Source organism: Porites lutea, chromosome 1 (genome assembly GCF_958299795.1).
Source record: "Porites lutea chromosome 1, jaPorLute2.1, whole genome shotgun sequence".
Taxonomy (NCBI): domain Eukaryota; kingdom Metazoa; phylum Cnidaria; class Anthozoa; order Scleractinia; family Poritidae; genus Porites; species Porites lutea.
The window spans coordinates 34,578,410-34,605,811 of record NC_133201.1 but is presented as its reverse complement, the minus strand read 5'-3'; the positions used below and the strand labels follow the sequence as shown (position 1 = coordinate 34,605,811).

At 39.7% G+C, this 27,402-nt stretch overlaps 1 protein-coding gene across 1 annotated transcript; it reads left to right on the top strand.

The window, feature by feature from the left end:
* The first annotated feature begins 975 nt into the window (after positions 1-975).
* LOC140948876 (uncharacterized) lies at positions 976-26,229 on the top strand. Its single transcript, XM_073398146.1, has 3 exons — positions 976-1,049; positions 6,359-10,528; positions 25,218-26,229. Exons 1-3 carry the CDS (start codon positions 983-985, stop codon positions 25,400-25,402), a joined length of 4,422 nt encoding a protein of 1,473 aa, XP_073254247.1. The 5' UTR covers positions 976-982; the 3' UTR covers positions 25,403-26,229.
* The last annotated feature ends 1,173 nt before the right edge of the window (positions 26,230-27,402 follow it).

The following is a 27,402-nucleotide window of genomic DNA, read 5'->3' as shown; positions in this document are numbered from 1 at the left end:
TTCTTTTCTAGGGCTTGGACCGCCGGGGGGCATGAAGCACGATTCTTCTGACATAAAACGACAAAGACTATCATTTGTGGTGAGGTTTTATACCGTTTGCCATTGACCACCGTGAAGTACCAAGTCATCAAGGGATCTACAAGCTACCATAAGGCCTTACCTGGAACCCGACTTCGTCAATTGAAATACCACAGGTAGCCCAAGCTCGAAATATAAGCATCGGCGAACATCGACATTGTTGCATAACATTCGAAATATAAGGATTTGTATGGGAAAAAAAACCTATCGTTTCCGTAAGCTACAAAAATTAAAGGATGTTAATAAAATACAGCTTACCTTACATAAAATGTGTGTTACGTCTCTCCTGTGTAGTCCATGGGCCGATTTCTGGCCGTTTAATGGGCTGTACTGTAAACGGTTTTCTCTCTATACATACCTATATAAACCGAGAAAACCATTTACAGGACAGCCCATTAAAAGGACATAAATCGGCCCATGGACCACACACACATTTTATGTAAGGTAAGCTGCTTTTTATTGAAATCCTTTCATTTTCGTAGGTTACGGAAACGATAGGTTTTTCCTCCATACAAATCCTTATATTTCGAAATCAATGTTACGCAACAATGCCGATGTTCACCAATGCTCATATTTCGAGCTTGGGCTACCTGTGGAAATACTGACTATACAAAAGTATTGTAATAGCAACAAAACTGAAGCTAATTCAGCTTTGGTTATTTTTCGGTTATAAACTAAGTGTAACAGTGACTTTTACACAAAGTCACGTGAATCATATATTTCTCTTGGCCAATAAGTACGATACTCGACCGCGACCGGGTTGCGTGAGAGCTGCTACAAAACCAGGAAATTCGCCAAAACCAAGATCAAATTAAAGTGAGTGATTTACCGCCTGTATGTACACATTGACGAACTCACCGTAGGATTAAACAGCCCTTAAATATTTAGCACCGACTACTTGATAATGATGGCAAGTGCAAGTCGTTACTGTGTTGGTGTACGTTGGTTTCTCTTGTGCTTCATCTTGAAAGGTAATCCTGCAGTACATCGATCTAAACTTAGAACGGTAAACTGGAAAAATTAATAGGCATGTTGCATTCAACCGTCAAAACTCGCAGTATATATCAGTTATATTGGAGTTTAATTACTTTCGATTTTTTTAGAAAAACTTCTTAATGATGATTTTTTTCCTTAAAACACACTCCTTTTCCTGCGTCAAAAATTACAAACTTATCCCTAACTTTCGAACCTTTGAGAAAATTACGTTCGGACTGACGAATACTGAAAGATTTTCCTTCGATACACCTCGGCGAAAATGTGTCGTTATATTCTCGAAAATGTAAAATTCATATGATAACCCAAAAGACCCCAAAGAAGAAGATTAAGGGCCCCTCTTCATATGGGCCCGGTTTGCGAGACTGTCCAAGATCTCGCTTTGCCTCTAAATCCTTTGAAAAATTTTCGATGTGTTCATATGAGAGGGCGGGTGGTTCGGTTCCCGAGATTTCGGTCGGGCTGGAAATTTTGCCATATGAACACTTTAGCCCGGTTACCGCGATGAAAGGGGGATCACGGAATTCTAGCGGTCCGGATAGCATCGTCTTGCATTTCCTGCTGTATTTTCCACAATCATAAGCATCCACTTTTAATAAATTTAAGAGTCGCCGTAGCTTTGATAGGCACGAAAGTTATAATTTTTGTGTTTCGTCATGTTTTCTTTGTTTCTCGAATTTGGAACCAGAACTCGTCACCACGATCTCTGGCCTTTTCTCTTCTCGGAAACCGAGCTGAAATTTGTTATATGAACCCAAGGCGAAATTCGTTCCGGTAAGCCGGCGAGACCGGTCAAACGGGCTCATGTGAAGCTCTAGGCCCTAAATTATTTACGTAGATCACATTTTTAGACGACATCGGTTTTAGTTATTCGCCATATCACCAAACCAAGTAACAGTCAATGAATCTGTTTAAACGCCGTCAATACCTCTCGACTCAATACTGAATTACTAGATTTGTAAATGAACCGTAGTTTGCTGAGAGCACTTTCAATTTTTTTAACTTCCGGATATTTCATACTCTAGTATCAGTCTTTCGAATCTCTTTCGAGAGGAAGTTAAGACAATTAACATTTCACTTAAATAACTTAAGAATGCTGATCGATTTGTCCACTTTGCCAAGACAGTTTTGACAAGCAGGCTATTATATCGAGATAAAAGAGAAATTTAGCGATTCGCGATCGCGAGAAACTGCCGATATCAGATTCAAACTGACACTTAGTTTTTTAATTTCTTTTTTCGGGTATAATGAACAGATAAAGACGGTCTAAGATAATTCTCCTGGATCAAACTGATATGAAATTTGCAACTAGGAAAGGAAGCGGGTTGTTTGCCATTTACATGGTCTTACATGGGCAAACCGGTCGGTTCACGGTTTGGATAAATGGTATCAAGAGCCATTATGGCTCTTGATGGTATGCAACCTTAAGACTGGTAAAGTTCGTCTCGGAATAGCGTTTTACCATTGGACAATTTAGTCCCTTTTGCCGAGAAACGGCCACGAAGGCCTGAAACTGGTATCAAAGATGCGATTTCACAAATGGAACACGAATTTCAGTTTCCAAAATTCCGTAAGGAAAAAAGGACAACCTTTTCAGACGTTCCGCTACTCACGGAAATTTTCCGCTGGAACGACCCAAAAAGTGCTGTTCCATTTACTTTCTAACGGGATTTTCCGGAAACCTCTCAATAATTAGTACAAGCGTTTCCGTTTGCCTTCAAACAAATACTTTGTGAGGGAAGGGGATTAGGGGGAATGAGCCGTAGGCGAATATCCGCTTGGGGAAAGTGCATATTACTTCATTAATAGCCTTTGTCTGCTTTGTCTTCTTTGAAAAGTTTCCCCGCCGCCACCAATCCGATTCCGGTGCGTCGCTCTCCTAGTGAAATATTTGCAGATCCCTGGAAGATCCAATAATTTAATCTACTTAAAACATTTACTGAAAGCCCAAGTTCTGTTCATTTCATGTGATTATTTTTTTTTATTATGAAAGACACGACTTCTGGCGAGAAATTAGAATAGCAGGCTAAAACGACTTATCTCCGTCCCACGAATGATACCTCTTTCTGTTATCCAGTCTTTTGTGTTCCTGATAAAAATGAAATAGCAAAATGACCGAAACCAGTCCATAGTCCAAGTTATCAGAATACTGCAATTTTGAAACTACTTTTTCACGTAGAATTGCTTACGCGCTCCTTACGAAACCGAAAAAAATTAAATCAATAATGAGGTGAAATGTTTCCCCGTTCGTTTTTTGTGCCAACTTGGAGGTCACCTGGTATAAAAAACAATGGAGCTGTTCGTGTTTTATTCTCAGACCAATGTAACACAAAACCGGGCGTTATAGGAACAATCATGGACAGTATTAAGCTGCCTGGATGGGGTTTTTCAGGATCAATATATCTAATATCAACTACAAGGCCATTACCTATTTTACCTTTAGCCGGTGATGAAGTTTTTATGGTTAGAAATACGGTAAATACTGGACAATCTTGATGTTCGGCCCAAGAGACTATAAAGGGGACAGAGAGGGCATCCCCCCATATACACCCTATTCCATAGGTAATTCGTCTCGAGTTATTTTCAGAATCGGGATAAAGTTACCTCGCGCGAGGCGTGGATATTTCGTGGAGGTTTCGCATGACCAAACGCCGTGCAAAACATGTCGGGCGAGAGGCAATGAAAGCGTAAAAAGATCGAGAGCATTCCTCAATATTGAAGCGAAATGAGTCGGCGCTCACCTGGGAAAAAGGAATCGCTGGACTCTTTGAAAACCCGTGAAATCAGTTTAACTCGAAGTTGTCGCAACCTCAGTGCTTTAATAAAATGAGAAATTTCGCCGGTCTATTGAAACCGGTCGTTTGTACAATTTAGGGAGGAGTTTAAGATCCAACGACGCGGACGACAACTAGAACGTCAAAAAAACAATAGGTTTAATTAGCAAAACAACAACTTCGCACGTGCAACACACTTTTTCGTTCATTTCTTTCCCGTTTTTGCACGACTACGATGTGTAAATGCCTAATTTCGCGTTTTATGGAGGACGTAAATAAGCAACGACGAAATTTTATTTCTCTTTATGAGCTTGAATATGGTCCCTTGAAATTCAGCTTTAGGAGGGTTCGCCCACAATTGACAAAGTAACTGGGTAGGAATAATCGCTATAAAGACTGAAAAAAATAAACATCAAACCAGAAATTGCTCTCTTCAAACTGTAAATTATAAATGATCCTGAGAGAATATTCATTGTGTTAAGGATTTCCCTGCTCTACTGTTAGCTATATACAAGAGAGGAAGGGCGATTCTTTTTTAATTTCGGTTTCGCTGACACAGCTTTCGCAGAAATCTCGCTGTAGTCGTTTTCGTCGACAAAAGGAATAGCAAAATCGCTCTCCGCGTCTTCCCCCATTTTGTTCTGCGTCATTTCGTGAAGGACGCGTGGCTCTCAGCGTGGGTCATCCACACGGAACACATTCGCGCTATGTGATTGGCTGTTGTCTAATCCCCCTTGAGATCTGTGGTGTTAAAAATAACTCGAGACGCATTACCTATGGAATAGGGTGTATATGGGGGATGCCCTCTCTGTCCCCTTTATAGTCTCTTGGTTCGGCCGTAATCTATGGAAACGAAAACTGTTTTGAAATGCAACCTCAAAGCAGTCTGAATTTGTTTAAAACGTGTGTGAAATATCATGAAGAAAGCTTTAGCCGATTGCTATATGGAAAGAAGGATTTGATTAGTATGTATCGAGGCACTCTGCTTGTCAGCGGCTTAAATTTGTAAACGTTTTGGTCTACGTGAATAAATAAGCTAATAATTTTGAAACCGCTCGATAGATTTTCTTGATATTACCTTTGAGTTTCAAGATTATTGATAACCTGTAAGGCAGTAAAATAAAGGCTACTATTCGGTATATATACAAGGGAGAGCCTCTCATTACTAAGAGGCATTGCATGCAAGTTTCATTTTTGCCTGAACAGCAGTAACTAACAACGCACTTTCGAGAGCACTTGAAATATGCAAAAGTGTTATCTATTGTGTCCACTCCCATGTCATTGTAACCTCCGATCAAAACAAATTTTCATCGTTATGTAATACAGCTGTGGTGGTAATTTTTCCAAATCTTTGTTAATAGCGACGTAGTTTATGCTCAAACTTTAAATATATTGACTTTGAAAAACCCCATAGAGCCACCACGGTTTTTTCTACTGTTGACTGGGACCAGTTAGTGCCGGAAAATTCGTCAACACGGCTAAAAAACGTCTCAAAATTTGCAGAGATGCCAAGTTTGAAGGTCATTTGTTGAAAAAAATGAAAAGTGAAGAGGATACAGCCCCGCAAGTCGCCAAACTTTACAGATGTTGGTACACCGTAATTTTTAAGGGAGTTATTATAACTCCAAAAATGGAGTAAAAATTTTAGCCCCTTTTTGGGGGTTATTTTAACTCCTAATTAAACTCCGAATTTGGGGTCATTTTTACTCCTGAAAAAGAGTTCTTTTTACTCCCAGTCTGGAGTTAAAACAACTGCAAAATGGGGTTACTTTTACTCCTTACATGGGTTGTTTTTACTCTTTTTGGAGTTAATTTAACTCTGAAAGTGGAGTAAAAATTTTAGGTACAGGATAACTCCTTTTTGGGGGTTATTTTAACTCCTCAATATCTGGGGTCACTTTTATTCCTGAAAAAGAGTTCTTTAAACTCCTTTTTGGAGTTAAAATAACGCCCCCAAAAATAACTCCACTCTAAGGAGTTAAATTAGCCCCACTAGAGGAGTTATTATAACTCCTTGAAAATTACTGTGTATCTGGGGTGCAAGGTAAGTTCATGCCTCCGCTATACAAACGTCTGTAAAATTTCGCGACTGTGTGGAGCAATATCTTCTCTGACTTTTACCGTATCGCCTTACGTAATTAAATTGATTTTGATGCGCCTTTTCTAGCAGTTTGAATGAATATTCTTTAACTTATCCGTTTATCAGAGCTTGAAAAAACGCGTGAAAGAGTCTATTGTATGCATGCAATCATCCAAGACATCACGAGCAAACAAAGCTTAAGACGTCCGGGTTTTAATTTAATCGTTTTATTTAAGCGTCACTATAATGTCATATCTGAAAACTAAATAAGCAGTAACCCCTCCCTATTTCCCTATTTCTTTGGGAGGCCTGTCGCTCTTCCTCGAAAAAGCCTAGGACTAGGCTCCGCATAAATGGTGACCCTTTTTGTTTATTTATTTTTACAAGTGATAACCTGCTCTCTAACGTTATGGGACTTGGTTACTTTTTGCAGGAATTTCTGTCCATCCAAAGAACTTATACATCTCCCGCGCTTCAGGAAACGACACATGGTCATGTGACCCGCAGAAACCTTGTAAAAGTATCTGGCGAGCTGTCAAGTTAGCGTCAAGTGGGGATCACATTTATTTAGAGGGAACAGACACTGAAAAAGACCCCTACAACTGCCAAAAAAGTCTTCATCCAGGACATCCAGGCCTAGGCACCCCATTGGATAACCAGCTTATCATTTATAAAAGTCTCTATTTCATAGGACATAGGACTATGCCGCATATAAAGTGCACACAGAACCAACTTCTCTTCCTCCGACTGAACAATGACCTGTCGATGACCGTTACACTATCAGGACTACACTTTAGGGAAAGTCTTCTGACATTTCAGGATTTTTCCGCTATGATTAATGGCTGCATATTTGAAGGTGGAGAGCAGAGCACAAAGTTCCTAGTGGAACAAGCACTGACTTTGAACATTGAAGTTACAAATTCAATGTTTAGGAATATTAGAAGTGGAATCTCAGTAAATGCTTATGTTTCACTCATTAAAACAAGGCTCCTGGTGAAAAATACTTCTTTCGATGTGAGTGCATCGCAAGACAAAGGGAACTACATTGACGTAACTGTGTATGAAACAGATTGCATCCTAGATTCCGTTACGTTTACCAGCCAGAATGCGCTCATCACCAGCAAACCAAATCAGTTCTGGGATCGAAAAAATCAGAGTGGATTTACAGTTAACAGCAGCATCGCCAACATTTCAGTAAAGAAAAGCATATTCATAGGCTCAAACGCAGGATTCGAATTTCTAAATCTCTCTACATTAAGACAGCTTTCATTGCAAATCATAAATTCTAACTTCACCAGACACACAGGGGAAGCCTATGGCCCAGTTATGTCATTAAAAGGAAAGCAGTGTCAGATAGACGTTTCAAACTCATCATTTTCCAACGCGTTGTCTATATTACACGGTGGAGCTATCAGTATTGAATGCCCCCGAATAAAGCTGGATTTTCAAGAAAATATTTTTAAAGACACAAGGGCCATCAAAGGAAAAGGAGGAGCCCTGTACATCTCCACAAACGATCCTTATCCATCCTCAAAGTCCGAGAGTGATGAGCTCTATCAATTAAATAGCATCAGCATCTCTAAATGCCGCTTCAGTAACACATCTAGTTATTTAGGAGGAGGTGCCTTTGGCCTTGATAGCAACAGTACACATACGTTAACAGTAAGCATTTTCGACTCTGCTTTTAACAACTGTGCGTCGAGCACATCTGGAGGAGGAGCAATAGCTTTAAATTCATTTTCGTCGGTGACCTTGACATTAAATGTTATAAATTCGACTTTTAGCAAGTGCAAATCAGCAGGGTGCACAGAACATGGTGGATCTTTAGACGTGTCTTCCGTTGGCCAAACACAGGTTTTTGTCAAAAACAGTAATTTTACGGGCAATACTGGGTACCATGCCCGTGGTGGCGCTTTAAACGTTGAGATAACAAGAAATGGAAACGGAAATGTTAAAGTAGAAAACTCAAGATTTAAAAACAACATTGCACATCAAGGTGGTGCTGTGTTTTTACAGCTGAACAGGAAAAGCACTGTTACATTTCAAACAGTCATCATGGAATCAAACAAAGCAAACGGACCCAAAGGACGTGGAGGTGCCGCCATGATTTTTAACAACTTTAAACTAGAAATATTGCAATCTATATTTCGGAACAATCAAGCTGGTGAATGCAGCGCAATTTGCATGAATGACACACAAATTATCTTAGTGGCGGACTCTTTATTTGACAATAATTTTCGTGATGTAAACCATCCTTATGACGAGCCTGGTTCAGGAGCTCTTTCAGCCATGAGTAAAAGTAACGATTCATTGTCTATAAGTATATTGAACACGAAATTCAGCAATTGTCTAGCTGCAAAAGGAAGTGCAATATTCGTCAAACATTCAAATGGCAATGCCAGCTTTGTTCTTAACAGGTCTCATTTTGTGAATAATTCAGCCATTGGTGGCTTAGATAGAGAAAAGGGATACGGTTACGGAGGTGCCGTTTTACTGTCACTAGCACCCAACTCGCCATTCCAGTGTGGATGTGCCAAGAGTTTTTCTAATTTTTGTGGAAAAGGCGGACAACATAGAGAATGCCGAACACCACTCCACGAAGGTCATGTTCTCGTAGAAGATACAATGTTCGAAAACAATCGCGCGGAATTTGGAGGAGCAATACATTTGGTTAACGGAAATGTTTTTTTTCGGAAGTGCAATTTCACTGATAACTTTTCATCTACCCATGGCGGTCATATTCACACAAATGATGGCTCAACAAGTCTCAACATACAAGGCTGTCTCTTTAGAAGAAGCAAAAAGTACTTAAAATTCGGACAAAGGAAATTAACTAGGAGCTCTTTTATTCACACAGAAAGTGCAAGATCGTTGAAAATTCACAATACTACACTGGACGCACTTCTGGATTCCCAGCCTCATGCCACTACATTTACTCTACTTGCTGTATATGATAGCATTGACAATAATTTGAAATTTGGGGACTCAGCGTTTTATTGTCCAAATGGAAGTCAAATGGAGAGGTTAAATTTCTCGAGTGTCATACCAATGCGTAATCATAACGACTGCAAAACGTTTAATATAACAACCCGTAGATACGACTGTAAGGTATGTCCAATACACACATATAGTCTGCAGCGTGGGAGTGTGTTTGAAGATAATAAAACAGCCCTGCAGTGCCACCCATGCCCTTTTGGAGCAGATTGCACTGGTAATATAAGTGCCAAACCTGACTTTTGGGGATTCAAAAATCATTTAGATCCACCAACACTGAAGTTTACCATGTGTCCTCATGGTTATTGCCGTCCTCCAAAGAAAACAGACTTTTCCGAATACAATGGCTGCCAAGGCAACCGTTTTGGTAAATTATGTGGACAGTGCAAGGTGAATTACTCAGAATCACTTTACTCCGCAACCTGCCGACCTTCACAAGAGTGCAAAGATTATTGGTTTTGGCCTCTGGCTTTTCTATATGTATCATTCATGGCTCTATACTTTACATTTAGGACAATGGTCTTGCCATGGATCAAGCGTCAACTCCTATGGTTCAAGGATGACCTAGATGATGAAATGGAGAACAGCTTCGATAGTGGATACTTGAAGATTATCTTTTACTTCTACCAGGCAGCAGATCTTCTACTAATCTCCAAATCATCGAAAATCATTATAAAAACTCATGTTATTGAGCCCTTCATGGGGTTCTTTAACTTCCAACAAAGGCTTTCTCTTGGTGGGTCACTTTGCCCTTTTCCGGGACTCACAGTTCTGTACAAAAAGCTGTTTTCTTCCTGCCATGTGGCTGGTACTTTCGTCATGATTTGTGCCTTCTACGCTTGTCACTATTGTGTCCTGAAACTCCGAGGTCAGAAATATCCATCACCACAGCCCTATTTAGGCGGCATTCTACGTACGATGTTGCTTGGGTATAGCACATTAGGGTCCACCAGCTTCAGTTTGCTGCGTTGTGTTCCTATTGGCTCTGAGAAACGCTTATTTTACGACGGAAACATTGTTTGTTTTCAGTGGTGGCAATACATCTTGATCGCTTTCGTATTTGTTTCTTTTGTGCCTTTTGTTGTTGTTTTGTTTTGGGGCTCGTTTAAGTTGTACAGTGGAACCATTTCTACAGGAATTTTTATCCTTGCCTGTTGTTTTCCTTTACCGCTTCTTCTCTATTGGGCCTTTGCCGCCAAGTTTTGTAAGGCGAGCAATCTATATTATAGAGGATCGTTTACGAGGGAGACATCGAGGAACTCTGCAGAGAGGGTTCTTTATGACTCTTTCAAGAGACCAGAGGATGGTGGAAAACTTTCACTGAGCTGGGAAAGTGTTATGATTGGGCGCCGGCTGGTTTTGATCGTGTTCAAGGTCTTTATCAATGACCCAATGCCGCGTCTGCTTCTTATGACCTTCTTCAGTGTTCTGTTTCTTCTCCACCATGCCCTGACGCAGCCGTTTCGAGACAGCACTGCCAACAAAGTGGAAACCATCTCACTTCTATTTCTCGTAGTTTTGGCAATAGTCAATGTCTTTTTTGCTTCTTTTATGTCCCTGGCTGTTCCATTTAGCGATCATTTTAGTTTCTGGTGGGACATTTGCCAGGGTGTGGAAATTGTCATTCTCTGTTTTGTGCCTGTCCTCTTTGGAATTTTCTTGGCGATTACAATTTTATCACAATTGTGTCGAATGGTTGTTGCAGTGTGGTTTTCGTTTCGTCCGCGACTTAACAGCAGAGACGACATAACAGAACCGTTGATATCTCCAATAAACTGAGAAGACGTTTATTCCTTCGGCGTTGTGTGTTACGAACTGACAATATCGACCTTCTCAGGAGTCCGTCTATGTATTTTTAAGTCAGCTATGTTAGTAGGAATCTCACTCTCTTGCCTTGTTGACGACCAAGGTGACAAATACCAAAGGATGAGACTGGAGTAACCCCATCGGGGAGGGGGGGGGGGACACACTATTAAAGATGATTCTATAGACTTATAAGTACAAGTGCGGCTCTCAAGTTTCGAGTTCTGTCATTCCTTTAGAACTCTCACTCTTCACAAGACATGAGATGATTATAGTGATTAACCACCCGAACAAGCGATATGGTTTTGATATCTCTAACTAAAGCAAGCGCGAGGCGGGGATGGAGCCCACTACACTCGTAACTGTACCACGGGATTCCCTACCGTCGTGCGTGTCTGGTGCTCTACACCTGCATCACGCTGTCCCTTGCTCTCCAGATAAAAGTCAAAAGATGGCGCCTTTTTCAGAATAAAGGTGATGAGCGATTATTCGAGGCTAGCGGCAAGTCTTGCTTCTAATAGCAGGAACAAATCTCACCGTTGAAGACACTGTCTAATGAAATGTTCCTTGTAGCTCATAAGCCTGCACGAAAGAAAGGCAGGAGCTCCTCGAAAGGCATGTGACTTGTGACTTGTGCAATAACATACTTTGTCAATAATGCAGTGGCTATTGTACCTTTTTCTTTGGATAAAAGTGCTACAAAACCGAAAGAAAAGAGCGAATAGTAAGGCACAGTAATTTAATTAAATAAATTTCTCCGAGAAGACCGTGACATGCATGCTGCTCATTTTGAAAATAATCAGTGCCAAAAAGCCTTCAATCAGTCTTCAATCAGTTCTACATACTATTGTTGAGCGATTCGTTGCCTGCGTTCAGGTGCAAAAAGGGAAAGGGGGCAAAACAGGAAAAGGGAAATACTTCCTTGCTCTCATCCCTGTAGACGCCTAGAACTCCCTTCAAGCGACGCGTAGTAAGGCGTGGTTCTCGTTAAAGCACATATAGAAGGGGCGTAGCCAGCTTTTCGACTAGTTGTAGGCCTGGCTGACTTACATTTCCACATATCCTGAAAATTGCACGCATGACTAGTACGCACAAAACTTTGACCTCTTAAGGTTTTTACCTCACCCTATAAAGAGTCTGTAAACTCATAATTCATTACAAGAGGTAGAGTGATCACACGAAAAATCTGTAGGCCGGGGCCTACAGGTTTGTGGGCTGGCGACGCCCCTGTATAGTAACTCATGAACCACAATACTAGGTCGTTGTCAGTTCGTTGTTATGATTGTCGCATTACTCCCTCTTCAATGTTTTTTGACATGTTTAATGCTCAATGAAAAAAAGCAGGACTCATCGTTCGGGAAGCGGAACAAGAGAACAGAAGGAACAAAAAGACGATGACTTTAGGGGTTTTATTCGCCCAATGTAAAGGAATCCAGGCCGGTCTTGGATTCTAGATTCCATGTCATGGATTCCGGATTCCACGTACTGGATTCCAGTATTTGTCAGTAGAACTTGGATTCTGGATTCCAATCGTTAGTGGGATTCCGGATTTCTTCATTCATTCATTCCCTGGAGTTGTATTCCGAATTCCAAAACCCAGGATTCCGGATTCCACAATTCAGATTCCCTGACATGGGGCGATTTTATTTAAGTTGCTCAGTGGCACGTTTCAACAATCTTTGGTGATTGCTGGAGCTGTCTATTACCTTCTGTTTTTAAAGAATGAAGATTTACAGTGAGTGTGAGAAATCTTCCCTTTTATACCTCACTCTATTTTAAAGTAGGTTTAATTGAAAAATTGGCACATTCCTTTAAAGTGAGTGAACACGATCTGAACTGATTGATTTTTTTTTATATAGTTAAGCATTCCTTAGATTTATTCAGCTTCTCTAAGATAGAATGTATATATCAAAGTAGCTATTATCTGTATGATCACAGAAAAAACAATAAATATTAAAGATATAATGAACAGGTCTGCTTAATGGATGTAATGCTGAAAATCCAAAACCCATAGATGATTTTAAGCTTTTCCTCGAAAATACTCAGACAAACATTGTAGCAGTATCTATATAATACCTGGGTAGCCCATGCGAGCAGGCTCATTGCGTGGAGCTCCGCTGATAATTAATGGGCCCATTGAATATAGAGCCTTGCGGCACGCCAAACACAATGCTTTCTTTGTCTGATCTGCCTGTCATCAATCTGCACATGAGAACTCTTTTGTCGGAAACCCCTATTATATATCTTTTTCAGTTGAACAGTCAGCAAACACTAAAACTGACCTTCCCCTCGTCTCATTGATCGTATCATGTCATCTCGGACGCCTAGGAGAGTACTGGTGGTATAGTGCCCGTTCCCAAAGCCAGGAAATTTAATAGAAACAAACAAACAATCTTAGAGTTGTTCCTCAGGTGTTAGATGAACTAAGCCGTAGTTTCGAAGTGATTGTGCTTTACAAGATTGTCCAAGAAAAGTACAACGAAAAAAGGTCGATCATCGAGCAGGGCTTCCATCTCACGTGGGCACGTAACCGGAAAGGAGTCTTAAATCTCTCAGATTTTCATTCAATGTCATATTTTACAGGGGCGTAGACATGCATTTTTTTCGTTTAAGCTCGGGAGGCTATCAAGGATCAAGAATAAGGATCTACAATAATAATAATAATAATAATAATAATAATAATAATAATAATTTTTTATTTTCAAAATAATTTATGAAAATCTTATAAAAAGCTGCACACAAAACTTCAGTAAAATATTCATAAAAAGAAAACGTCAATATCAATACAAAGTTCCGGCAAAACCCTTTCACAATTCAAAATTCCAAGAAATCTCATAGAGTTATAAAAAAATCAAGTCAAAAGTCCCATTGGATAACATAAACGTCAATGCGCTGATTCTAATAATACGGATAAGTTTCCGATCCATGAGGCGAGATATAAATCTATTGCTATTCGTTTTCCGTACCAATTTCTCGATAAAGAGATGTAACTAAAGATTAAGAGATCGATTGAAAAAAAAAACATTTAATAGTAAGGAAACACATCAATAGTCCCGTTGAATGGCTCCTTCAATAACTTCGACGTTAATATCATCATTCTTAATGTCACATGGCACTCTTTTTGTCCTAAAGCCTCTAAGAAAAACCAACGCAGATCTTAAGAGTGCGAATGAGGTTCTGGTTCTGATCCATGAGATGGTTTTGGCATACTGCTCCCCTTTTTTGATGGCAATCAGCTATGCTAAACGGCTATGATACATCAAGCACGCCTTTCCCATTCCTCCAGTTGTGGTGAAGACTAAAGTTGCAAATGTTCCATGCTCGATGTCCAGAACTCTCCTTGGCTAGAGATGCTTCAGTTTTCTCGTTCTCATGGATACGATAAATTTGGTCCCTATATGATACAGCATTACTGGGGTGACAGACCCTCACTTCGAAGAATACCGATTGATGGCTTTCCCAGAAACCACGTGCGTGGATATCTAACCTCGCATCCTGAGCTTTATTAGATCCTCGGTTGAGATGTTCGCCGGAGATGTCTTGAAGGGCTTGCTCGATCTCGACATCGCTACACATCATACTCAGAAATTCAGCTTCGAGATCTCTTAGCTCGTTGTGGCGTTGAGTAATAAAACCTCCTGGTTTGCAAATCATAAAGTGATCAACCGTTAAGGCTCCCCCAAAAGCACATGCGGAGGGGATATCTGCTACTGGCCAGTCGTAGCGAATTTTAACAGCATCACGAAACTCCTCTTATTCAGGTTAAAGCCCAAATCCTAGAGGGGAAGCACTTTGCTGATGATCCCTTTTCTGCCACCAGATCTTGTACTCCCTGAGTCTTTCTTGGTGCCATCTCCTTAATACGCTCTGCCCTGTGTTCGAGTTTTTTTTTTTTTTTTTTTTCGAGTTCCTTTAATCTTTCACTTCTTACTTCTGGTTGTGCTAATTTTGTGAGGGAATCTTCTGGTAACTGATGTGACTGAGATACAATTTGTTCAACATGGGGCTTCGTTACTTTGACAGACGAAGCATACAGCTATTTCGAGAAAGGTTGTCGGAGAAATGTGCACGCGACAATCCCGAAAGGTAATATGGGATATGATCGATACACTGTTTCTCACGACTTTAGCAGTCGAACCTACTTTTGTTACTTTCCTTTAGCACTCGCAAACATATGTCCGTGGCCTCTCCTGCCATTCTTTCAAATTTCTTTGAAGAACAGTGAACTCAAAACCACCCGCAATGCCTTTCGGGATTGTCGCGTGCACTTTTTCCGACAACCTTTCTCGAAATAGCTGTATTCGCGCCTTGCTTCAAGGGACGGGTCTGGCCTTGCCTAGTCCCTAGGCCTCATTTTTCCTCGCGGCCAAAGCGTTTCGGGTCACGTGGTCCATGCGAAAATGTGAGGGCGTTTCGAGCCCGTTCGCCTCGGATACGTCACCGAAACGAATTGACCTAAAGGAACTGGGAAAACGCCGTACAGGGACTAGGCAAGGTCTGGCCCACAGCAGGCCACCCAAGCGAACTGCGAATATTCCTATCCAGCTGATAATAATAATTATAATAATTAAAACATAATCAACTCACCAAATTTTCCTATAGAACATTAACAACAACAACAAAAAAACCTGCACTGATTTTTGTCCCGGAATATCTTGACTTTGGGGGTGTTTACAAGAGAAAACTCGCACCGGCGCGAGTTTCACACCGGGATGACTTTTAGATTCCGTATCGCGTTTCCATGATGACTGGGTCATGTCATATTTCGCTAATTGAAGGTACACTTCATGTTGATAAAATACACGTGTAATTCAAAATCACAAACATTACGCATGCGCTATCCGTTCCAATCTACCGGCAGACCAATTTCACACCGAAACGTGTAGTCGTCTCGCGTTTACATGATACTGTTGTGAGATTGTCGTAACGGAGTGAATTTCTTTGGAACGGATCCAGGATCTAGTCAATGTTTTAACGGTAAACTTATGGGTTTTCGAATAAAAATTTTCAAGAAACAATTTGTCCGTCTATTGTTTTCTGTTTGTTCATTCATAACGTAAGTTGAAAACATGATCGCCGGCATCTAAGTTTTATTACACGCATCACCTTCTGCGAAGATGTTAGCGAATTTTATACAATTTTTACTTTCAATTTCAGCAACAAGTGAATTTTATTTGCAAATATGTGTTACTAGTTATTCTAAATAGATAGTAAGTGATTTTTTAAAGGTTATTTGCGCTAATAGTCACGCAAAAACCGTTTTTGAAGTAACAACTTTAAGTATCGACAACGAAACGGACGTCGACGACGCTCCGCAATCAACCGAGGCAGACTGGGTCAAAAATATAAGGGCTTCGTTTTCGGCGGGGAAAACGAAGTTTAAGCAGTGCAGCTTCCCAGACAGACGACGACTTTTTCTTTGCGAAGAACTTTGTCTTGTTACAGTCAAGTTATGGCATTCAAAGGATTCCGTAATTTAAATCTTATAAGCTATAACGATAGTTTAATCGACGATGGCGAATTTATTGTTCTTTACGACCTGTATTATTCGATTCTGGAGGCTTTCTCTTCGTCGCGCAGGTTTTGTTTTGGTTTTGAAGTTAAAAGTGAATACCAATCTCGAACAGCTCGTGACTTGCGGTTACTCTAAATTTGGGCTGCTGAAGAGAATTCAATGCTGCTACAATGTTCTCCTATATTTGTCCTCTCTCAGGGTTCCTCATAACCACATCATGTTCCAGAGTCCACTGGAAATAGTTGCCTTTACTAGCGGCTAAAAACAACATGGGAAATTAATTTTAGTACGAAAAAATGAACATTTATTCTATAGTACAACCTAAAAATGCACGAGTAAACATAGACTGCTAGGGAACGAACAGTATCTAATCTATTACAGGTTCGGAAAATAGCAGAGGAAAGCTTATTTGTCTTTTCTTGTCTTGTCTTGTCTGTTCTGAGGGATTGAAAATGTCGGCTGTTTTCTCAGGCTAAAAACGTTAGTGTAGTTTTTCCCTCTTGTCGTTGGCTAAATAAGCCTATTGTTAACGTATTTGTTAATCGCGGAAACAACTCTGTTGGTTCATTGAATTTCACCGTGCCATTCTTGAGGCTCGTTTACCATGGGAGAAATGAATGCATGACGAACGAACCCCAAAGGACGTCTGCGGGGAGGCTACCAAGGGGAGGACGACCGCTATAAAAAGGAAGCAAACGAAAGTTAGAAATAAACTCCTGAAGGAAACCAATATGGGGCTGGTTAAGGCTTTATTTAGCATCTAAAGGCGATCAATTATTGTAAAACAGTCAACCCAAATTAAGAACTGAGTTGACTCTTATTGCAGTAAGAAAGTTGAATTTGAGTGACGCATTTTACACAGTAGGGTTGTGTTCTTTATTGTTATAGTCAGAGATATTTTTTGGGCTGATATATGCAGAATTTGATTCGAATTGTGCACTTTTGGGTTAAAAGCATCATACTTGGTAAAAATATTGCCTTTGTTACATTGATTAATCTCTGATATGGAGCCATCTCGGATTTTGGTGCACACGCGAGTTATGCGGATTTTATTTAAACGGCAGCCATCTTGACCGGAAGTGAAATGATAAATCGCGGAAGTCGAGTTTCTTCGCCTTTCATTAACTCTTAAGTTCAAATATCTGTTCATTTATTCTTATTAACAAAGATTAAGAGGATGTATTATTGAAGTAATGCAGAGAACATTTATAAAATTGAAGAATTTTAGCGTTTGGCATTTACTCCGTTCTACACCGGAAGTGCTACACTCTCTTGTTGGAATTGCTAAGAGAATGACGTAAAAAAAAGCAGTTGATAACCGCAAAACAATGAACGTTGTAATAGTAAAAAAAATGAAAATAGACATAGCTATTGTTCAAGAGCCGTAATTTCTGTATCAAGGTTATTAAATTTTATGTCCGTAACTAAAGAATAAATCACTACGTTGAGCCGCTCTCGCAACGCATAGGGCCATACGTTGAGCCCCTCTCACAACGCATAGGGCTGGTCCGGAATGACGGTTCTTGCTACTTTTAAAATCTTGATTTCTGTTAATGTTACTTAAAACAACCCAAAACTTGAAATAGCCGATGATTGTCTCAGTTAAATTACCCATGATGCAAAAGGTCTAATGACATTCACATTTTTCCCATTTGTGGGGTTAGACTTGCATGTTTTAGAACGCAGGAATTTGTCACAAAGACGTATAGGCAGATAGGAGTTAGCTAGAAAGATTAGTTAATGTAGTGTAGAGCTTAAAAAGATTGGAAGAGATCTGTTTGAGTGTCAGTACATGCCCTGTAAAAAATATTTTCCGGTAGACTCACACTAATAATTTAAAGAAAAAAAAAAAACAGTTTGACTTAGCGGGAGACTCATGAGGAGACTAGTAAGTGAGTTTTGGTATTGGATTTGAAGTAACCTGAGAAGAGTGCTCCAAATGGTATCGATGCTTTAAGTTTCTTTTTTCAACTGAGTCATTTTGGTAAATTTTTTAATCAACTGATGTAAAAGTACAAACAAATAAAATAAAATAAGTATTTAATCAAGTTAACATAGAGCCCCAGTTAACCAAATTAGCAATGTTTGAGGTTGTACCACTGGGTATTTTTGTTTTGTTGTTGTTGTTGTTGTTCTAATAACAGACGCTTTCGATAAACATTTAAGAATAAAAATCAACGATAAAAAATTTGAATGACGTTTCGATGACTCGCTCATCATTTTCAAATTCTAAAAAGTTAGATTGTTAAAAGTTCTTTACATATTAAGAATGCGTGTGAAGTCTCGTTGCACGTGATTAAAAACTACAATGTGGAATGTAGTGAGTGTGGATTAGGTACTAAATAGTTTCGCTTTTATTGAGTCTGATTGAGTGTTCAGTTTGCAGGGGCGGATCCAGGATTTTTTTTAGGAGGGGGTGCACTCGTCTCTGGCTCTACTTCAACACCAATAAACCACATAGTTTTTTTTTTGGCAGAATACCAGTTGTATAAGAAAACCGCAGGTCATCTCAGGGGGGGGGGGGGGGGGTGCGCACCCCCTGCACCCTCCCCCTAGATCCGCCCCTGGTTTGGGTTTCTTTTCCTGGATAAAAAGCATTTCGTAGATCAAGCATTCAAATTTTCCACGACATTTCTTCAGTATAGTGAATTGTTCAGTGAGGTCTTTGTTTTTCTGATTGTGAGAGTCACGCAGGTGTTTTCCAATAGCTGAGTGCTTGTGTTCATCAATGCGTTGGAAAAGGTGTCGGCGAGTATAACCAACATAATCCGCATCACACAGATCACATTTGAATTTGTAAACAACGCATTATTGATTTATTAACGGTGGTTTGGCTTCAGCTACTCTGATGTCGTCGGAGATTTTCTTGCTTGTGAAAACTGGGCGTATATCACTGTTTATTTTCTTTCCAAGATCGGACAGCTGTCTACGTACAATGTCCGCTGATCTTTGATCCTTGAATGGCAGAATAATCCGAACGGGGCATTTCTTTGAACATCGCGAACCTGCTGTTGTTGTTGTTGTTGTTGTCATTTTACTTTTAGTCAGCTCGATTTGTACCAATCCAGTATTGCAATGGAAACTGAGTTTATACCTTATTTATCAAAAACTGAATCATTAGATTATGTATTTCTAGAGTTCTGTTTGGCTTAGCCATCATGGTGAGCCATTTTACCATGCTCTCCAAATATGTTAACTGTAAGCGTCTGCTCAAAATGAAAAACTCGCGATTGTTGGATATGAGATGATTATAGCCAACTTGGCACTACGCGCCTCGCTGGCTATCTACCATCTCATATCCATCGCGCACTCGTTCAGTAATTGTTAATTGTCCATTTTCTTGACATCAGAAATTTAAATTATTTCTAAAGAAATGCTGAAAAGTGGCAGTAGCCCTGGGGATAAACAGATAACACCGATGCTATTGGTAAGACCTACTGGACTCAATGTGCCATTTGCCAGCAAAACAAAGTAGAGCCTTTACGGTGTCCCGCTGATTCCAAACGCTTGTGTGATGTTTTATCAGGTTACAAGACCTTGACTGGGAATATAGCAAAGTTTAGCGATCTCGATTGGTTGCCTATACAGATAGATCTTTCATGGCTAGATGAAGGTGACGGATTAGAGAATACGTTCGTAAGGTGCCAAGCGCGCTGTCACAAAAGTTGCTATGATCTCTACGAAGTTGAAACGAGCGGTTGTTGGAAAGTATACACTGTCAGCTTCGCCTGCATCTCTCAATAGTGACGGTACATGCTTTTTCGTGGAGAGTATTCTGCACATAATAACCCCTTTCACGATGTCTTAACATTTGGTTTAGATGCTCGCGTCAGGAAGTCGGCGACGGCATTGCAAAATGAAAAGCTTTTGGCGAAGTTGAGAGCAGGCGACTTATAATTGGTAGCACTAGAGACTAAAGATCACGCCCCATGTTTAGCATCACTATATAAAAAGGCTGAGAGAGTCAAAGAGGAAGGCGAAGAAGATGGGACACGTCCTCGACGACTAGAGGGTGTCGCGCTCGCGGAGCTGGTTTCCATTATTGAAAAGTCACGTGAGTAGTAGTGCAGAGCTCCCAGTTTTCAGACTTGCCGAACTTGTTGATAATTAAGTATACGTCCCATTTGAAAGAACTTAGCGAAAACACACCTGAACGTGTTCACACTACAACACAAGGACCTTGGCCTTCACTGAAAAATGATCTTGCCAACGCGCTGCAGAAAAAAGATCACAAGGACGACACAGGGGTACCCAACGAACAAATTCTTTCGAACGGGTAAGAAATGTCTAAAATGGATTTCTCTATGCTTTACAAAACTCTGTTTGAATTTTAGGGGACGATTTTTCTTTAAACCGAAAATTTCAGGTGCCGTACGCATTGTGCGTAAAGAAATGTTCACACAGAAATACACATTTTACGGATCTTTTGAAGCAAACTCCGTTAGGTTTCACCATCACTGGTATCTCTCGTCAACTTGATTCTTTATGGTCCTTACACTGAAATACAAGCTAGCACTTTAACCAAGTCTCAAGCTGGTCTTACCATCTCTCAGTTGCTACAGTACAACAGTTACCATTGCCGACCCACCAACCAGAGCAGCTCTAGTGGAACACGCCAAGCGCGCTGCATATCAGGCGGGTGACTGCTGTGGACACAAGAGTGGAGATGGATATTGGATGAAGGCATTTGGAAGCCATTCTGGACAACATTACCTCATGTGAAAAAATAGTGTCGAGAGGTTGTTCAATGCGGATGTAAACAAGGATGTCAGAGAAGATGTTCCTGTACAGAGGCAGGCTTACGCTGTACTGTACTGCCCTCTGCACCTGCACGGATGACTGTGATGATACATGATTGTTATTCAGGCTTCGATTTATTGAATTTTAATTATTTCTTAAGAAAATAAATAGAGTTACGGTACTTTACAGATGAACGATGAATAATTTACCGAAATACAACAACAACAACATAAACTTTATTTTCACTCGAATTTATAGAGGGTAACAAAGTAACTTTTTGTAACATTACCCTGCTGTCAGGCAAAATTCTAGGCCAGGAAAATACTTTTGTTTATTGATCATAAATGTAAAACTAGAAATGAAGAAGAAGAAGAAGAACCTTTATTAATTTATACCGCTCAGGGTAGCCCCTTCAGACGCAAAAAGCTGTCTGTTATCAATGGAAGCCCTGAGCAACAACGCACAAAAACACACTAAACATATAAACATTACACTAATACAGGTAATAATATAAATAGAAAACTATTTTCAATTAAAAGATTAAAAGATGTAAAACACGAAATATCATTAAGATAATTCGTTAAAAAGAGTGCAACCATAATAATAGAAGGATCTTTTTGCAATTTCAGTTCTCACAGCAGGCGGATGTAAGAGGTAGAGTAGAATGTAAATGTAGAGTGGAATAGGATCAAAATATTAATACGAAGGAAAACGATCAGGGCTTAGTTTGAAATTGTTTGCATTTTTGTCGTGGATTGTAGTAACATAATTCCCGACCCCCTCCATTTTTAAACTGCACAATAATAACTTTTTCACACCAAAAAAAAAATAGTTAAATTCATTATGCATCTCCCTAGTCTGTCGATATTCAAATTAATTGATCCAGAGAATAGAAAAATGCTTTTTTAAACTACTTCCTGTTTGAAATGTCTCACCTCCGGTTTTAATTGATGGCTATCTTGGATACTGGAAATATCTCGACAACCCATAATGTTTCGCGATGGCTCCATGTCCACATTTGATAGGCACATGAAGTATACTCTTCTGCCAAGTTTCATGCTTTTAACCAAAATATAATTCTAAGGGAGACGACGAGCATCTTCGTCCTTTCCTGTGAACGCGGTTAGTGAAAATAGTGAAAGTCTAACGCGAGAAATGAAAAGGAATAATCACTGGCCAGTGAGTATGAACCTGCAGGTTAAAAAGAGTACTTTCAGCGGTAGAATTCTAAAGCGTGACCACAATGAGTGCGTGATTCAATATTTGCTATCACACGGCAACGAGGTTCAGGTCCTTTGACTTTCGCTTTCAGCGTCCGGGTTCGCATCGGTTCAAGTTACCCAACACAAAATGGCAAGGCTTGCAATCGATGCTTTTATCGTCTTTTACTTCGTGCGGAGTGTCATATCTGAAGGTAAGAATGAATAATAATCAATGAAAGGTTTTAGCCATATTGTAGGTAACATTCGGGAAGCCAAACACAACACGATTCCATATACAGACAATTAAAATAAGGTGGAATATTACCTCTCCCCCGTGTCGCTCTGTTTTTAGAATACCGCAATATCGAATGAATTTACACCCCAATACTGCAAACGAATATTTGAAACATTTATTTGTACACCTACATGATTAGGGTTTATGGAAAATTAAGCTGATTTCTGGTCTTCAGGACCCATTTGCAAAATAAGAGGAAAATGGTCGTCTTGCGTGAAACATTCTGGCGAGCGATTTGATTTGCGAAAACTGGTAAAATTCTTCGTTGAAAACTGTTTCAATTGCAAAATTTGTTGTAAACATATACTGTAATTTGGTGCGATCTGTTCTGATCCGGGGGAATGTGCTATCTACATGGATTAATGGCAGTTCAGTACTGCTTGCCAAGGGCAAAATGTGCATTTACTTAGGATAAAACGCGGAAATGCAAACTTGAGCTAATGCCAGATATTGAGTGAAACATGCAGTATGCACAAAGAAATAGATGTCCAGGTCGTATATGTTCATAACATGGAAGACTTGCATGATATAATCCCGGGGAGGGGCTCCCATATGAAACAGACGGGGATGCTCGTCGGAAATTTTGAATTCAACCCCCAAAGGAGACCATCTGGGCGTGGCTTAAGCAAATTTTGACCCCTAAAAGAGACCGCTTAAAAACACACAAATACGACATGCAATGAGTTATAATGATGTAAAGACATAATCATCGAATGCTTTTATCTAAAAGTAGTTTTTAAAAGCATTGTCATAAATCTCAAGTTCTCTGCGGAACCCTAAACGAGACCTTGGCGGCTTAAAATATTAGCGCTTTGCCCGGAACACCCTAAGCGAGTAATTAGTTGATTAGTCATTGATTATTGGCGATGATTAATGATTAATCGATGAGTAATCGAAGCCCAAAAATTTTGTGGCCTATCGATTACTCATCGATGACATCAATTACTCATTGATGTAATTGATTACTCATCGATGACCCATCGATTACTCATCGTCTATTATACTGCGTACGACAGACACTTTTCTTGCTTTCTTGTACCATTTTTTTTTCGTTTGTGATTCTTTTATCTGTGTTAGACGCATTTTTCCTTGTATCTGAAGATCCTGAAGATCCTGCTTTACAGGAAAAAGGAAACGAGCTGCTTCATCAACTGCAAATAGGAGGACGAAATTTTCGCATTTGCAGAAAATGGCTCTTGAGGCCTTGTACAAAGACAGCAAGTATCCATTGCACGGAGTTATTGAAGAATTTGCAAAACTGAACAACCTTGACGGGGCAACCGTCAAGGTATGGTTCAACAACAAACGGCAAAGAGATACTGGAGAACCTTCTGAACCTTAATTTCCATGTACTACTTAAGCTGAAAAGAATAAACCTGGAAACATCTGTTTACATTTAAGTCTTTTTAATTTTGTTTTTCTTCGCCAAATACGTTTGCAGCCACGAGATGATATCGATGAGTAATGGATGAAATCAATGACTAAACAATGCAATCAATGACTAATCGATGACCAAAAATTTTGTGGCCTATCGATTAGTCATCGATTACTCATTGATCATCGGCAATAATCAATGACTAATCAACTGATTACCTATCGATTACCTATTGATTACTCATTGATTTCATTGATGTCATTGATGTCATCGATTAGTTATGTCTGGCGTGGTAACATGTGGTTACGTGTAAATTAATTCCCAAGGTAATAGACCTTTTTACCGATACGGCAGCCATATTGAATTAATTCGATTTAAGGCCTATTATTGGATGCCCAGGGGGCATGAGCACATTTCGTTTGTATTTTCGAGTGCTTTTCGGGAAATTTTTTCTTAAAGCTTTCTTAGAATAAGATTGTAATGGGAAAAAGATCCTTGTGCCTTGTTTTGATGTAATAATGATCGCCTCAGTTTTCCCGAGAAACATACAGTGAAAGACCATATTTCTAATTCTAAACTAGAAAAAGGCGATCATTATTACATCAAAACACGGCACAAGGATCTTTTTTCCCATTACAATCTTATTCTAAGAAAGGTTTAAGAAAAAATGTACTCCCCAAAAGCGCTCGAAAATACAAACGAAATGAGCTTAGGCCCCCTGGGCATCCTATAATACTACTTAAATCAAATTCATTTAATATGGCCGCTGTATCGGTAAAAAGGCCTATTTAGCCGCTTTTACAACTCCATTCGTGTAATTGCGGTAATAATGGCCGCCGATCATGGCATTATTTCGTGTTATGTTGAAAATTTACAACATATTCCGCGCGTCCATCTCCGTTGGAGAGTTCCTCTTTGCTTGTTGTTTTCCTTTCCCATGTCTCCTTTACTGGATATTTGCATCTAATACTACAAGAAACCTCGACATAGACTCACCCACAGGTGAGGAGTCGAAGATAATTATAGAGAAAGTTATTTACGGTCCGTTCAAGAGACCAGAGGATGGAGCAAGTCTCTCTTTAAGCTGGGAAAGCGTTCTGATCGGACGTCGCCTGATTCTCATCGTCCTGAGAGCTTTTGTCAGCGACCCGATGTCTCTTCTTCTTGTAATGACCTTTTTCTGTGTTTTGTTCCTTGCACACCATGCTTTTACACAGCCATTTCGTGACAGAATTGCAAACATGCTTGAAACCATTTCTCTTCTGTCTCTAGTTTTGCTGGCAACGGTTAACGTGTTTTTTGCTTCTTTGTTGTCATTAGCTGTACCACTTAACGACCATTTTAACACTTGGTGGGACTTCTGCGAAGTAGTGGAAGTTGTCATTCTCGGCGCGGTACCTGTGGTTTCCTGTCTTCTTGTATTTGCTGCTATGGTTTCTCAGCTGTGTCGCATCATTTTTGTCGTATGTATCTCCCTCCGTAATTTGTTCTCAATATGTTTTAGTTTTGGCTACAGGGAACAAACTGACGAGACGAGGCCAATAATTTCGTGAGCGGATTCCCTTCTTTAAGTTTCTTTAAGTTACTTGGTTAGTGTGATCTGGTGGAGAGGGGTAAGAATGTACTAGTCTTAACGAATATTAAACAAGTTCGACAGTTTTAGCAGTATCCGGTCCTGCCTGTTCACATTTGTTTTAAGAAGAACTATTAAAATAGTTACCATTTATTGTTTAAGGTGTTTCGAAACAGTTTTTTGGAAACCATACCGATATTTTTCAATCGCCTTAAACGTGATTTTATCCTCGTTCGGTCGCTATAAAATTTCACCAGTGATTGACTATGAATTGAAGTTTGTCAAAATGCAGTTTTAAGTAAATCGATATCACTATGACAATTATAAACAAAAAACTCTTAAATCTATAAAAGCCGAATTTTGCCGCGCGATCTTGACCTGCTACTGAAAATCGGAGACGAGGACCTTAAAGTGTAGTGTTAAGCAAATAACCACCGTGAGAAGGAAAGAATTCTTTATGTTTGAATTCAAATAAAACGTAAATATATTTCAAACCTTACATTTTCAATAGCTGTTTAATAAAAAAGTTCTAAATAACTCTTATTAATCTTAAGTGGCGTTAGAATGCTGCTTAATATCATATTTCGCTGCTTGCAAATTTTGGCGTATTTTGGTTTTGCGGTTCTGAAAACTAACCTGTTTTGTCACCACCTGTCTTTACTTTTAGCGCTTTTCTGTATATCTCTAAAACGGCTCTACAGAGTTTTTTTAAACCTCATCACATAATCTTTACAATGTATATCATAATGACTGAAACTTTCAGTGAGATTGATTCACTGCAACACCTTAAAATTTTTAATTAGATTCTATTGTCAGCGGCGGATCAAGGGGGAGGGTGCAGGGGGTGCGCACCCCCACCCTGGGATGACCTGCGGCCGCTTTCTAATTAACACTGTGCAGTCGCTTGACAGACATACAAAATCTGCTCTATGGTTTGATATGTATTCTCAGCAGTTCACATTATGTTATTTCCTAGTCAAAAGCCCTCTTCTTCGTATTCGCTTTTAAAATTTTTCACGTCATCGGTCAGTTAGTGGTGCACCCCCTCCTAAGAAAAATCCTGGATCCGCCCCTGATTGTTGTTCTTTTTCTGCATGCTTTATTTCATTCTTTTACCATTTTGTAACATTTGTTTACAGTTCTTAACATGTTTTTACAGCGTACATATATATATATATGCTAATTTTTCATAACTTTTTTACTTACTTGAAAATGACAGAAGATCGTTCGAAAAGCCGTTTTTTATTCGTGATTTTTACTGTGTTAAGTTTCAGAAAACCCTTATGATTGTATTTAACCCAATAAATTAATTTGTTTGTATTGTGTCAAAACGTGTATTTTTATCAATTGATTCTGTGATGATAACTCAAGGAAGCATCTGCTTGCTTCATGGGGGGCACTTAGAATTTGTGACCTCATTATACTAGTCACATTTGTATAACACAGTGCAACACTTTGTAGCTTAAGAAAACAGCGAAGTTATTACAACGCCACCACTTGTCTCCTGCAAATATTCCGTACTGATGACTTGTCGCTTCCCAGATCTGGGTCATGTAGTCCTTTTGATTTGACCTGCAAAGATAAAAAATTGCTTTAGCCAATCAAAAGCACTTCTCATCTTTGTTCTGTTAATTGACACGCCATCAGTATAGAATTTCTTGCCTTGTCACTGCCTTGTCCCTCAGACGTCACTTCGCGGGGAAACCAGTGAAGGTATCACAAAATGTCCGCTGTTTTCTCAGGCTAAAAACTTTAGTGTAGGTTTTCCCTCTTTTCGTTGGCTAAATAAGCATATTGTTAACGTTTTTCTTAATCAAAGAAACAACTTATGTTGGTTCACTGAATTTCAACATGTCATCAGTCTTGAGGCTCGTTGACCATGGTGTGGGTGGGTGGGTGGGTGGGTGTGTAGGGGGGGAGGGAGGCCGCTATGAAAAGAATGCAACTGAAAAGTTAGAATTAAATTCCTAAAGAAAACCC

Bases quoted from the DNA above. Each gene is read 5' to 3' on its own strand.
- LOC140948876 (XM_073398146.1), top strand. From the start codon at position 983: ATGATGGCAAGTGCAAGTCGTTACTGTGTTGGTGTACGTTGGTTTCTC. The intron at 1,050-6,358 runs GTAATCCTGCAG...TACTTTTTGCAG, and splicing joins CTTGTGCTTCATCTTGAAAG to GAATTTCTGTCCATCCAAAG. The intron at 10,529-25,217 runs GTGTGGAAATTG...ACTTCTGCGAAG, and splicing joins CTGGTGGGACATTTGCCAGG to TAGTGGAAGTTGTCATTCTC.